This window comes from Ovis canadensis, chromosome 13 (genome assembly GCF_042477335.2).
Source record: "Ovis canadensis isolate MfBH-ARS-UI-01 breed Bighorn chromosome 13, ARS-UI_OviCan_v2, whole genome shotgun sequence".
NCBI classification, from domain to species: Eukaryota; Metazoa; Chordata; class Mammalia; order Artiodactyla; family Bovidae; genus Ovis; species Ovis canadensis.
Window position 1 is genome coordinate 52,936,631 of NC_091257.1, and position 12,847 is coordinate 52,949,477.

The 12,847-nt window shown below is 61.4% G+C and overlaps 1 protein-coding gene across 2 annotated transcripts in view; it reads right to left on the reverse strand.

Moving 5' to 3' along the window:
- Positions 1–3,029: 3,029 nt before the first annotated feature.
- Positions 3,030–12,847, reverse strand: part of RRBP1 (ribosome binding protein 1) — a 47,917-nt gene continuing 38,099 nt past the window's right edge. Inside the window, exons 9-24 of one of the 2 annotated variants that reach the window (XM_069547761.1) lie at positions 11,781–11,950; positions 11,634–11,668; positions 9,020–9,110; positions 8,577–8,669; positions 8,120–8,212; positions 7,953–8,036; positions 7,742–7,831; positions 7,205–7,297; positions 6,794–6,865; positions 6,220–6,315; positions 5,723–5,806; positions 5,147–5,233; positions 4,551–4,634; positions 4,305–4,403; positions 3,835–3,978; positions 3,030–3,567 (exon numbers count right to left, since the gene is read on the reverse strand). In XM_069547761.1, coding sequence (XP_069403862.1) covers positions 3,532–3,567; positions 3,835–3,978; positions 4,305–4,403; positions 4,551–4,634; positions 5,147–5,233; positions 5,723–5,806; positions 6,220–6,315; positions 6,794–6,865; positions 7,205–7,297; positions 7,742–7,831; positions 7,953–8,036; positions 8,120–8,212; positions 8,577–8,669; positions 9,020–9,110; positions 11,634–11,668; positions 11,781–11,950 — 1,451 coding nt within the window. In that variant the 3' untranslated portion in view covers positions 3,030–3,531. The remainder of the gene's footprint in view (positions 3,568–3,834; positions 3,979–4,304; positions 4,404–4,550; positions 4,635–5,146; positions 5,234–5,722; positions 5,807–6,219; positions 6,316–6,793; positions 6,866–7,204; positions 7,298–7,741; positions 7,832–7,952; positions 8,037–8,119; positions 8,213–8,576; positions 8,670–9,019; positions 9,111–11,633; positions 11,669–11,780; positions 11,951–12,847) is intronic. The other variant, XM_069547762.1, reaches the window with a different exon arrangement.

A 12,847-nucleotide genomic window follows, 5' to 3' on the forward strand; every position in this document is an offset into this window, starting at 1 on the left:
GTGGGTGGAAAGCTGACTCAGGGTTCATTGAATGACTGCTCTTCTGCCCCGAGGAAGCGGCAGCAGATACCACCACTGACGTTTAGAGCTAACAGACATTTAGAGCTGGGCTGTGAAGTTAGTTATTCTGAGAATATTAATCTCGGAGAAAACCATGAACACGGTGACTCGGGTGGAAAGATGGGCCTTGGTCGAGTGGGTTCCTTTCCTGGAGCCCTTCACCCCTCAGAGTACGGCTGGTCCACGCGCACATGTGTGGCTTCCGTTCTTTACCAGCTTGTCTTTGGACTCAGAGCCTGAATGGGCCTGAGGACAGACGTTGATTTGTCACGATTTGGGGTATTTTCAAAACGTGGAAGCCACCTCCAGACCAAGTTCCAGCTGGGCTGGGGCTGGAAGGTCACTACATGGTTGGGGAGGGGCATTGGAAGGGGACTTACTGAGCCAGTGCCTCAGCCAGTCCAGGAAGGTAACTTGTCCAAGCCCACACAGCACTCGGGTCTCTTCCCGCCCGCCCCTCCCGCCCCCCAAGCTACTCCCATCACACCCCTGGTGAGTTATTTGTGAAATCTGGAATTCTGAGTTAGATTTTGTTCCATTTGAGGCAGGAAGGAAAACAACTCTTCTTTTGGGCTCTGAGTCCTGTTAGGCATTTGTGGAGAGTGTCTGGTGGTTTCACTGCCTGAAGGCCAGGCATCCCAGGGGTTGTGCGTTTTACTGACCCCCCCCCCCCCTCCACGCAAGTGACCAGAGGTGATCCAAAAAACTGCAATGGGGCTTCCAGATCTAGAGGGGCTGCTAATGGGCGGTGAGACCCTGAGCTTCAGGTCAACCCTGGGAATCTTGGAACGTAGATGTTTTCAGAGCTTCCAGCTCTCCTGTCACCTGGGGTCCGGGGTAGGTGGCTGCCTCTCCATGCCCCCATCTACCCCCACCTCCCCCATCTTCCTGGGCCTGAGGGTGGACCTGGCCCCTGGACAGCAAGGTCCACAGGCTCCCCCTGCTGGCCGGGAGCTGCCGCTGCCAGGCCTCTGGCTGCTGGGCCCTTGGGCCGAGGCCCTCAACCTGCCCATCCCCAGACGTGGATGCTGAAGCCCACAGGCAGCAGCTCGGCACCCCCAGGGTCTTTTGAGCCTGCCTTCCCCAGAGGTGACCCCATTCCTTTGCCTTCAAGGAGCTTCTGCCCAGCCTAAGTTTATTCACTCAGTCACATCCAGCTCTTTGTGACTCCACGGGCTATATGTAGCCTGCCAAGCTCCTCTGTCCATGGGATTCTCCAGGCAAGAATACTGGAGTGGGTTGCCATTCCCTTCTCCAGGGGATTTTCCCGATTCAGGGATTGAACACAGGTCTCACCCATTGCAGGCAGAATCTTTACTGCTGGAGCCACCAGGGGACCCCTGCTTAAGGGTCCCCAGCTTTTCAGCTGCGTGGTTGGGGAGGGGAGCTTAGTGGAAACACAGACTATGCAGGACCTGCAGGAGGTCCTGCAGGTGACCTGTTCAGGACACAAGGCCGGCTGTTCACCAGAAAACGACCCTGAACCACTGCCCTCGGGTGAAGGTTCCTGTGTGTGGATGAGTCATGAGCCCTGCCCTGAGTTGGGAGCTCACAGGGGTGTGGGGTGAGGGGCTGCTGGTCACGGCTTCCACAGTCACAAGCCTCCCTTCCAGCCAAGGCAAGGCCCCAGGCCTCCAGACTCAGCAGGTATTACAGGCGGCCAGAAGCTTGCCCTGCCTTTCACCAGGTGAGCTCCTCCCACTTCCTGGGGATTCTTTGCAGGATGGGGGAGGTACCCCTTCCACGGGCACTTGAGATGTCACATGAGAACCTATCCTGTGGCCTGTCAGGCATCGTCAGTAGCTTTTTCCCACTGAGGCTTCTGCCCAGAACCCATGGCCTGTGTCCCCCGGCCCTGGGCTTCCTTTCTCCACTTAAGCCGCCTGCAGGGGTCTGGAACAGGTTGGTCTCATCTCCCCTCCTGGGAAACCTCAGTGGCTCTGGTGCCCTGGCCGGCCAGACCCCTTGCCTTCATGACCCAGCTCCACGGGGCCCTCTCACCCACCCTCCTGGCCCCTCATCCCATTTCTCTGCACCCCTGTCCCCTTGGCCCTGACCCCTCCTCCCTCCTGGCAAACTCCAGGTCCTGCTCTGTCTCTGGAAAACCATCCGAGAATTTCCAGCACCATGATCCCAACACGGTCACCACACGTAAGTGCCACTCAGCAGTCAGGTGGCCCACGGACCAAGTGCCCTCTGCAAGCCAGCACCTGGTTTTGGTTGTGCAGCCTGAGGTCAGCACTGCCCAGCCCCTGGCCGCTACCTGTGTATGGTGCCGAAGGCAGCTAGAAGAACCTTCCCTCCCTGAGGTCTTGAGGTGCTGGTGACAACCATCCTGGAGGGCAGTCAAACCCAGCCTGGAGGTATGGGATGCTGAGGCTCTCAGGCAGGGGTAAGACCCCCACTCCCTCCCATCTGGGTGCACCTGCCATCCAGATGCTTGTCTTCCCCCAGCCACACTCAGTCCGTCAGACCCCTCTCCCAGGTTTCTGAGTCTTGAGACTGAGCTGAAGTACCACCGAGACCCCTGGGGGCTGCTTCAGTTCACCGTTTCTGGGTTGATGTGACCACTCCCATGACCATGCCTCTAAATACACTTTTGGCTTAAACCCCAGGTTCCTTATGAAGCCCCCAACTCACCTCTTGACCAAAGACTCAGATCCTCGGAAACATGGGGGTCCAACAATCATGGCAAGTTAAGCTGGCCGCCCTGTCTCCATCCCTCGTGAGGAGTGGATGTTTCCGGCCAGGATGGAGAATCCCTTGTTCATTCCTGGAACTTACTTCACACCATGGCCTGGGCCACCTGCAGCCCTGTTCCTCAGGGTGGGGACCAGTCCATGCATCCATCAGGCCCCCAGGTATCTCAGGCCCTGCTCCCTCACCCTGCCCAGTGGGCACTGGGGACCAGAAACCACACTCATTCTCTCCCAGAAGGAGCCCCCAAGGAAGATGGGACGAGACTGGAGTGCCGGGCGACACGCGGGTTTTAATGGCATTAACACCCAGGAGTCACGCGTCGGTTCTGGGGGCAGCATCTTCCGGGGACTGGGGCTGCTGCCTCGCTGGCTGTGACTTTCCAGTCTGCTCTGCAGCCTTAGGGACTCAGCACCAGAACCACCCGACCCCCAACCCCGCAAAAGATACAATTGCACTGATTGATATACAGACCCCGGGCCCGCCTCCCAGAACAAGCCCTGGGTCTGTGGCACGGCTGACGAGGGCTTTGGCGTCTGCTGGCTGGTGGTCCAGGGCCGGGCCAGGGCGATAGTGTTTCTCGAATGTGACAAAGGTTCTTCTTGTACAAACTGGGTCTGGAAGATCTACTTCTGGTGCTAAGAAACTCTTGTCTTTATGGCTTCTCAGAGCTACCGAAGTTGGGCCTGGATAACGCTGTCGGTTGGTTTATTTGTAAGGAATGTGTAAGGCATTTTGGTAAGTTGAACAGTAACTTCTTTCTCTCCAGGAGACTCAGACAGAAGTGCCTTCTTTTGAGCTGCCGTCCTCCTGTGGACAGAGGGTGAAGGGGAGAGGCTGGCCAGGGAGTGGGGGTGGGGCGCTCACTCCCGGCTCCTAACCCACCCTAACTACGGTCTGCAGCCCAACACCAGAGTGGCCCGGGGCTGGAGAAGACATGGAGGGCTTGGCAGGGGACCAAGGGCAGTTTTCAGGAATCTCTGTTCTCACCCCTCCAGCCTGAGTCCATGTCTCCTTGCTGTCCTTCTCCAGGGTCCTGGGCACCCCTAGCCCCTGCCCCATGGGGTTGGCACTCACTGGTCTATCCAGCCGCTCCTGCAGCTTCTGCACCGTGTCCTTCTCTTTCGCTAGCTGCTCCTGGGTCGTCTTCAGAAGCTCCTGCAGCTTGGTGGCCGCACGTCCCAGGTCACCGGTTAACTTCTTCTCTTTCTCTAGCCTCTCCTGTGGTTGGAGGGTTGAAGGGGATCAGCCCACGCATGACATGCAGCAGGACCGCCCCCCTGGTTGTGCCTGTGGGGCCACACCAGGCCCAGGAGGACACGGTCTCCTGGCCACAATCAGGAGCGTTTCTACAGGGCTGTTCGAAGCTGTAGCCCCCAGGGTCACTGGCTGCTGAACACTGGCCTTAAGTTCTACTTGATCCAGTTGTCTGTGTTACTGGAGGCTCAGGAATACTCCTCCACCTCACCCACCCCTAAACTAGGGTGGACTATGCCCAGGGGGCCTCCAGGGATGACAGGGAGCGTGGAGTGATGGTGCCCCAGTACCTTCAGCTGCGCAGCCTCCTCCACCTCCGAAGACCCAAGGGCGCTGGTGCAACGGAGCTTCTCCAACTCCGCCTGCAGCAGACTTGCCGCGAGCTGAGCCTGGGGGGTTGGGGGGGGGGCGCCGTGCATCAGGACCCATACAGAAAGCGAGTGACAGTCCCCCAGGTGGACTGCAGCTGGCCCAGCCCTGCCACCCTGACCCACGAGGGCCCTGATGGACAACTATCAGCTGAGCAGCACCCTGACCTCCTCAAACTCGGCTGTGAGCTTCTGCCGCCGCGTCTGCTCGTCCCCCAGCAGGGCTTCCGTCCGCTCCAGCTGCGTCTTCAGCTGCAGGCAAACACGTTTGAAATCTGGGGCAGGCGGGACCCTCTTGAGCACCCAGGGCAACCCCACCCTGCCCTTGCCATGGACACACGGGGTGGCCTGGGCGCTATAGCCGGTCCGACACTCCCCTGGGGGAGGCAGGGCCCAGCCGCTGGGGAAGGGAGCTGGGTGATGGGAGAGAGATGCCGATGGGACATGGGGTCCTTTGGTGAGACCCCAGGACAGAGAAGCCTCAGCCCCATGTGAGCCCCGGCCCAGGAGGCCATCCCACCCTAAGGCCGCCACCACCACGGGGAGGCTGTTGATAGCTGGCTGGATCAGGGGTCTGGAGGGCGAGTGCCCCACCAGACACACCAGCCCTCGCCCTTCCTTCTACTCTGCGTCTCTTCAGAAGCGGGGTGTCTGGGCAGAGCGGGGCTGGCGATCATCAGGCGTCGGGGCTGCCGTCCCCGGCCTGCACTGGGTGGAGGAGCCCGCGCAGTGTCAGTGGCCAATACCCGGCTCGCCCCTCTAACCTCGGCAGGGTCCTGCTCTGCTCGGGGGGCCTCAGCCACATCACCGTCCTCCACGTGGCTCTTCATCTCACGCAGCTGCTGCCTGACCTGGAACAGGGAGACTGGGTCTGTGTTGAGGCATGGCTGGACACACGCAGCTCCCCAGGAGGACCGCAGGCATTCTCGGCAGCCACGGCCCCTTGGGGGACCTGCTCTGATGAGCGTGGCCTGTGTGGGCTCCCCTGCAAGTTCTTGGCGGGGCAGGAGGCCAGCACCAAGACCCTTTGCCCAAGTCAAACTGCAGCTGAGGGACCCCCAAGGGGCCCAGACTGGCCTTGTGCACACACTCCACTCACTGCAAGGCCAGTGGCATGGAGCCCAGCAACTCCCGGGGAATGTGGCACATGCGGCACTGAGGTGCACAAAGCGAGGGGGGGGACCTTCCGGCCCACACTGTGGTCCCAGCAGCCACAGGCCCAGGGTCGAGCAAACGTGCCAGCAGCTCCTCCAGCACCCCACCCACACCCCCTCCGACTGGGCGTGGGAACATGCATACCCGGCCCCCATAGCATAAGCGGTCACACCATGGCCACTCACCAGGGCGAGCTCGTCGCTTTGTTTCTGGGCTTCGCTTTTGGCTGCATCCAGCTGAGACTGAGATTCTAATAACAGCTGCCTCAACTGAGAAAATGGAGCCAGGTGGTGGGAGAAAGAAGAGAGGACCAGTTCTTGTGAGCACCTCTCAGGGAACCCAACACATGCAAGCACCCGCCCTGGGAACCTGCAGGGGAGGGCAGGGGGGAGGCAGCCTCCGGCAACTTCTGCTCTTTTTAAGACTTGGGAAGCATGGCGTTCAGGACATGGCTTCTCCCAGGCCTTCACAAGTTTACGGAGTGTCTTACAAAGCAAAGGCAGAAGTCTTAGATCACATCAGAATTGGGGTGCTGAGCTTGTCCTCTCTGCTGCCTGAATGTCACGTTTCAATGCCTGCCCATGAGGATGGTGTCGCTGCACCAGGTGGAGGAATTCCCGCGCTGCCAGGCGGGCCGCCCTCACCCAGCCCTGCCTTCGGGGCTGCCGGGGACGGGACTCACCCCCGCCACCTCCTGGGCATAGCTCTGGCACTCGGCGCTGGCAGCCGCCACGTGCTTCTCCAGCTCGGCCTCCAGGCGCCAGGTGTGCTCCCTCACCTGGACAGGACGTGCGTCAGAGGGCACAAACGGGTGGAATGAGAACAGGACGACCACAAGGACCAGGGCTGGCCAGCCCAGGGACAGGGGCTGAGGGGGGGGCGCCTCTGCGGCCTGACGGTTCCAGGAGGCACCCAGGCTCCTCGGCACCTCGGGGACACGCAGGAGGCACACGCAGGCACCCCGGGACAGGATGAGCTCTCAGGCCTCGAGATTTACTTGCAAGGTGGGTGCTGAGGGACCTGCTCCAAGGTCAGGGTGGATGGACAAGCATGGCGGGGCTACTCTGCACCCTCCCCCCACAGTTCCTGAAGCCACGGCAGAAACCACGGTGCACCACGCTGGGCGTGCTGCCTCCAGCCACCCCGAGGTCGCAACCGCTCAATAAGGAAAAGCAGGGACATGTGGACCAGGAAAGAAAATGACCACAGGAGCCTCCGTCAGAGGACGGCGCTCTCTGCCCAGAGCCCCCACGCACCTGATCAGAACTTTCGAGTTCCCCTTTGAGCTTCTCGACAACCTCTTCGAGTTGTTTCACGGTGACCCGTGACTACAAAGCACAAGGAAGGGGCAGTCAAGCATGAGGCCTGGGGGATCTGACCAGGGACGCGCTGCCGCGGCTCCTCGCAACTGTCCTAGGATCCATCCCAGGAAGCCCATGGTGCCCCTGCCCCGCCGAGTGACCCGCCCCTCTTCCTGGGGGTGGGGTCTCCTGGAGACCAGGGTTCAGCTGTCGAGTCTTTCTGCAACCACAATTCATGTGGCGTCACCAAAACTTGACCTCCCCAAGTGACCCAGATGACCCTGTGGGCGTCCCCCAGCACTGAAGGCATTCCGCCCTGGCAGCCTGGCACGGGCAGGCGGACCCTGGGTGCCTCGGGCAGCGTACCTCCCGGAGCTCCTCCTCTGCGGCGCTCACCCGGGCCTTCCACACCTGTTCCTCCTCCTCCACGCTCCTCTGCAGGGCCTTGAGCATGGCCTCCTGTTGGGGCAGCCATGAGCACGGCCTGCAGACCCCACATACATCCCCCAGCTCCCTCCCCACCCCAGCGGCCACCCTGTTCAGATCCCAGCCTTGCCGGCCATGCAGCGGGGAAAGGGCAGCCCTGGAGAGGCCCCCCCAGCCCCCGCCGCCCGGCCAGCATGCAGAAGACAAAGCCGTCGGGACTCTGATGGGTCTGCAGCAGGTGGGCCTGAGCAGCCCAGGAAGAACCGGCCTCAGGGCAAGGGCTGGACTCCTGGTGTCACAGAAGAGCCAACCACTCCCCTCCCGCCTTGGACTCGCCCCAGACCTTCGCCCTGAGCACCCCTCTTCACCATTCAGCCACAGGAACAGGGCCCAGAGCGGGGCCGTGCCCACCCAAGGTCACAGAGCCAGCAACCCGGTCGGGACCCCCAACCACTGGGCTTCCCCGCCGGGCCTCACCGTCTCAGCCAGGATGCTGCGGTACTGGTCGCACTCGGCCTGCAGGCCGCTCTGTGTCTCCTCCGCCTCCCTCAGCTTGGCAGCCAAGTCCTGAGGGTGGAGGCAGAAGGGGAGGGGTGGGGGAGGCTGGTGAGCCAAAGCCTGATGACCGGCTCCAGGCACCCCCAGGGGACAGTGCAGGCTGTGAGGCTGGATGGCTGTCCGTGCTCACCAAGGGTTCCGGGCTCGCCTGCGGCTGCTTCAACAACTCCATGCAAGCGTTCTCTTTGAGCTCCTGCAACCACTCAGCGTAACTCTGCAACGGAAATGTTTTGCTGTTGGATGGGATACACCTCTCCATGGGAGGGAGGCACCCAGAGGAGGCACCCCGCCTCCTACCTGGTTGGTGGGGGTGGGGAGCCCCGGGAGCAGGGCCAGCAGGGCCTCCTTGGTCTGGGCCTCCGTCAGGCTGAGTTGCTTCTCCGACTCCTCCTGTGGGGAGTCCGGGCAGGGTTAAGAGGGGAGTGCGGTGGTCAGCCTGGGCACTCAGGGGGACCGCTCAGGGACAAGATGTCAGGGCAGAAGAGCAACACCAACAAAGTCCACGCAGACAGACCAAGCCTGGTGCCCCTGTGGCCTTGGAGGGCAAGGCCCAGCTGAGAAGCAGCACAAAGGACTCACTGCTCCCCACTTCTCCAGGGGAAACAGGCGGGAGGGAGGGCAGAGGGCACACAAGAAGAGGCAGGGTTGGGCCCCGGGTGGACTCTGGAGCCGCTCTGAGCCCAGGGCTGCCCTTCACACGGCTGCAAGCTCTGCTGACCAGCTTGACCAAGGCCAGCCTGGAGCCCACACTGACCTTGGCCTGGGTCAGGGACCGCAGCTTCTCCTCGCAGCTCTTCTCAGCCGAGGCCAGAGCCTCCATGGCCTTCCAGTTCTTCTCTCGGAGGTCCTGGGAGGAGAGGGGCATGGTAAACAGCCAGGCTGGTCTCTGCAGGGCAGGCGAACCTCCCTGACCTGCCTCCAGACCCCACAGGGCATGCTGAGCAGCACTGGCACCAGACGGCTTGGGGTGACCCAGTGCCTTTTAGGGAGACTTGTCTGCAGAGCTGGGGGTGGGGAGAGGAGGGCAGTCACTGGCTCCTCAGAGAAGAGCTTCCCGCCACCCGGAGGCCGACTCTGGCCCAGCCAGGCCTCGGGAGGCATAGGCAGAGGCTCTGGGAGATGCCTTGGCCAGGGACGCGGCCAAGGTCCCGCAGACGCGCCCTGTCTACACAGCAGGCGCCCCAGCCCCATACTCACGTTGTTCTTCGCCTTCTGCTGCTCCACCGTCTCCCTGAGCTCTGTGGCCTCCTTCTCCAGGCACCACACCTGTGACTCCAGCTCCATGAGGCTGGGGACAGATAGCAGGTCACTTTCTGGCTCTCAAGGCCTGCAGCCCCCACAGGGCCTGTCTTGGGGCCCCTCCTTGTCCCAGGCGCCCAGGGGCACACACGGGGTCTGGGACGAGGGTCAGGCCCCTCCCTCACAAGGCACAGGTTTCAGAGGAGCCTGGGCAACTGCCTAGGCCCCTTCCCCGAGAGCCCAGAGGCCACCAGAGTCCCACTTGGGGACAGAACTGCTTGGACAGGAGAGGTCAGAGCAGACGCCTAGCCAGTGCCAGTACAGGCCCTGGACCGTTGCTTTTTGGGGTGCTCTTTCTTCTGCTAAGGGCTTCCCTAATAGTTGGTAAAGAATCCACCTGCAATGCCGGACACCCCAGTTCTATTCCTGGGTCGGGAAGATGCCCTGGAGAAAGGAAAGGCTACCCACTCCAGTATTCTGGTCTGGAGAATTCCATGGACTGTACAGTTCAAGAGGTCGCAAAGAGTCAGACACGACTGAATGACTTTCATTTCACTCCTGCTGCTGCCTGGTCCCGTTCTGTCCCACAGCCTGTGGCCCTGGCCCTTCCATAGGACCACAGCTGCCCTTGAGAGACGCGGCTGGGCCTCCTCGGAGGACACTAGGCAGCACCGTCGCCTGCAGCCCATCAGGAACATTCCTGCTCTTGGCGGTGCCCGGCAGGCCCTGGCTTCCTGCCGCGACCACCCTGTGTCCAAAACCTGGCTCTGCCGGGACCCGAAGGCTCCCCCTCAGTCCTGCACCCAGGCTCTGAGACGTTGGCCCAAGAAGACCCCAGACACCAGGGGAGCTAGCAGGACTCAGCCCCACTTCCTCACGCTTCTCTCCAGACTCAAGGCCGCGTAGTTCTGTCTGCCCCCATCACCCAGACGGCTCAGGGTGGACGCTCTAGAACGTATCTGGCTGTCCTGAGAAAGAGGCTGCAAATGGACACTTTAACATGTCATCTTTTGAGTCTCAACTTAGAACAGTACAGGAAGCCACTAGCGCTGACCTGAAGTAGCACAGTCAGGACGGCTCAGGGTCAGGAAGGAAGTCCCTCCGAGGACGCCCCCAGTGGGAACACGTGTTCTGATTTTCTCACCAGGGCCACAGTGAACAGCTCAGGACTGCCAGCCTAAGGAAGTGTGTGAAGACTCAACACCCTCGGGAGGGCTGTGTGCTGCCTGCCCTGACCCTCACTGTCATTCTAAGTACAGTTTGCACCCAGCCTTGAAAATGGCTGGTGTGGACTTCTAAGATGCTAGTCTCAGGCCACAGAACCTGACCCCACCCTCAGAGCACCACTGGGACTCCTGAGAGCTTCTCCGTCAAGCTGCCAGCATTCTGTAGCAGCTGGCCCCCTGTAAATCCCTGCAAGAGCGCCCCCAAGGAAGAAGACACAGCCAGCGGGTGACGAGGACATGCTGACAGTCACCCCGCTTGGTGGCTACTGCCTGAGGTACGTTTTAGAATGTATGGGGTTGGATCACTCACCTCCACCCCAGAATAGGATAGCCTAGCCTAGTCACAACTTCCAGATAAACAGTCTGAGAAGAAAATTTTTAAAAACCCCTCATTCTGTCAAACATCTGCAGGATGGAAAACACTAGAATTGATCCTATTTGCCACATGACCCAAGTACCTATAAATTAGCTGTGTGGTCCAAGAACCTGATCCTGAAATACAAGAACAAAACGCTAAATAAACACAACCTTTCTACCCCCACAAATGCCAAGAGGAACAAAGCTGCCCTGAGCTGTCTGGAAAGCCACACGGAGAGGGTTTGCTTCTGAGTCTCCAACAAGGCGTTGTGGGGCCTCCAAGAGGCCAGCTTCCTTCCCCAGCCTTCAGATCTGAAGCCGGGAATGCGGGCCGTGGCCTGGAGGAACCAGGGAGGTGACCCACCAGCAGTAGCAGCCAGAACAAGGGAGCCTGGTCAGCAGACAGCCCAGGACAAGGCTGACCACCTGCACAGGGATGGACGACATGGCCAGGCCTCACCCCACGTGGCTGCCCTGAGGGCCCCCGGCTACAGCAGCCGGGACCACCCCGTGAGCCGGCAGGTACCTGTTGAGGGCCACACACTCGAAGGTGACGGTCGCTCCAAGGGATCCAGCCCCCTGGTCTCAGTAGCCTGGGGCTGGCCGCCAACATCACCCAGCACCAGCCCCCGCATCTGGTCAGCTGGGACCCTGCACCACGGCCAGAGCTGTGCCGAGGTTTGGGCAACCTCCCAGGTTCTCCACTCGGAGTGCGTGACCCATTTTCTGTTTGAGTTATGACTTCAAGCCCTAAAATCCCTCCTCCCGTAGACATGGAGAGAAACCCCCGACCAGCCAGCCCTTCCCGTCCAGAGATGGATGGAAGGATGAACAGATAGATAGCTGGAGGCCCGGCCACTCTCCCCACGGGTTGGGTCCTGCCCTCTTTCCTGCTCCCCACAGGCACTGGAGGAGGGGTGGGGAAGACAGGGCTTCTCAGGGGTCCTCCCCGGATCCTATACCCAGGCTGGGCCCCTGCCCCCTCTTACCGGGCCTGCTGCTGGTCAGCCTCCACTCGACTGGCCTGGAACGAGAAAAGAGACCCGTGGTTACCAGGACACACGCCTCGGACGGTAGGTCGTCGGGTGGGGGGCCCTGTGGGGTGGGTGGAGGGCCCCCAGGAGAGGGGTGCTGACCTGGGCATCCTGGGCCTGGCTGGCCTCCAACAGGGCCTCGATGGAGCGGATCCTCTCTGTGAGCTGCGAGTTCTGTGCCCGGGCCTCGTCTAGCTGCCCATGGAGACCACGCAGCTCCTCACACTTGCCCCTCACCTCGGCCTCGGAGGACTGCAGCTTGCCGTGCAGCTCTGCAGAAGGGGCGGCCGGTGGGTCAGGGATAGGGGGTCGCCGGCACAGATGCTCCCAGGCTGCCCAGCACACACCCGTGGGCTCGAGACACACACTGCACCCGGGGCAGCCCACCAGCTAGCTGGTGGAGAGTCACCACCAGGCTTCTGCACACCAGGGAACAACAAAGCGCCCCCACCACTTGGCAATGATGGGATCTGAATGGGTGTCTGCTGCAGAGTCTAAACCCTGCTCCTGGGAGACCGGCTCACGTTGCTGAGACAAGGGCGGGGGCTCCTAGCATGTCCTCTTGCCTTGGCGACTTCCACAACATCCCACCACGGCTCAGAACGCCGGCCACGTTCTTCTGACTCTGCACAGCCCCTGGCCCGGGGCTCGCCCCACACGTATGGGGCTCTGCTGAGGGCTTCCTCCTCATGCCCACCCCTCACTCATCTCTGAGGCCTGGGGATCCATGCCCACTGCTGGTCCAATCCCCCAGGGCACCTCTGTGGCTGCCTGGCCCAGCCCTGGTCCCCGGGCCACTCTGCCCCTCGGTCCTTTCCTGGGCCAGAGCGGGAGCATCCGGAAGGGCAAGTGGGGTCGGTCCCGCCACCCCCACCCATGCTCCTAGCCCTCATCACTCCACAGGACAGTCACCCAGGCCCGCCTGTCTGCCCCCACACTGGCCACTGATGCCATCTCCAGCCTTGAGCGCCGACCTCCTCGGTCTTTCTTGTACAGTCTAAGTTCAAGTTTGTCCCCATTCCTCAGGGGCTCCGTGCCAGCCACTTCTGCCCTTTCCTGGCCTTTGTGAGGCAGGCCTCTTCCCGTCATCCAGACCTTTCTCCCCAGAGGCCTCCCCTGACCACCTGAAGCCACACCAGGCCCATCACAGCAGAGGGCGGCAGCCTAGA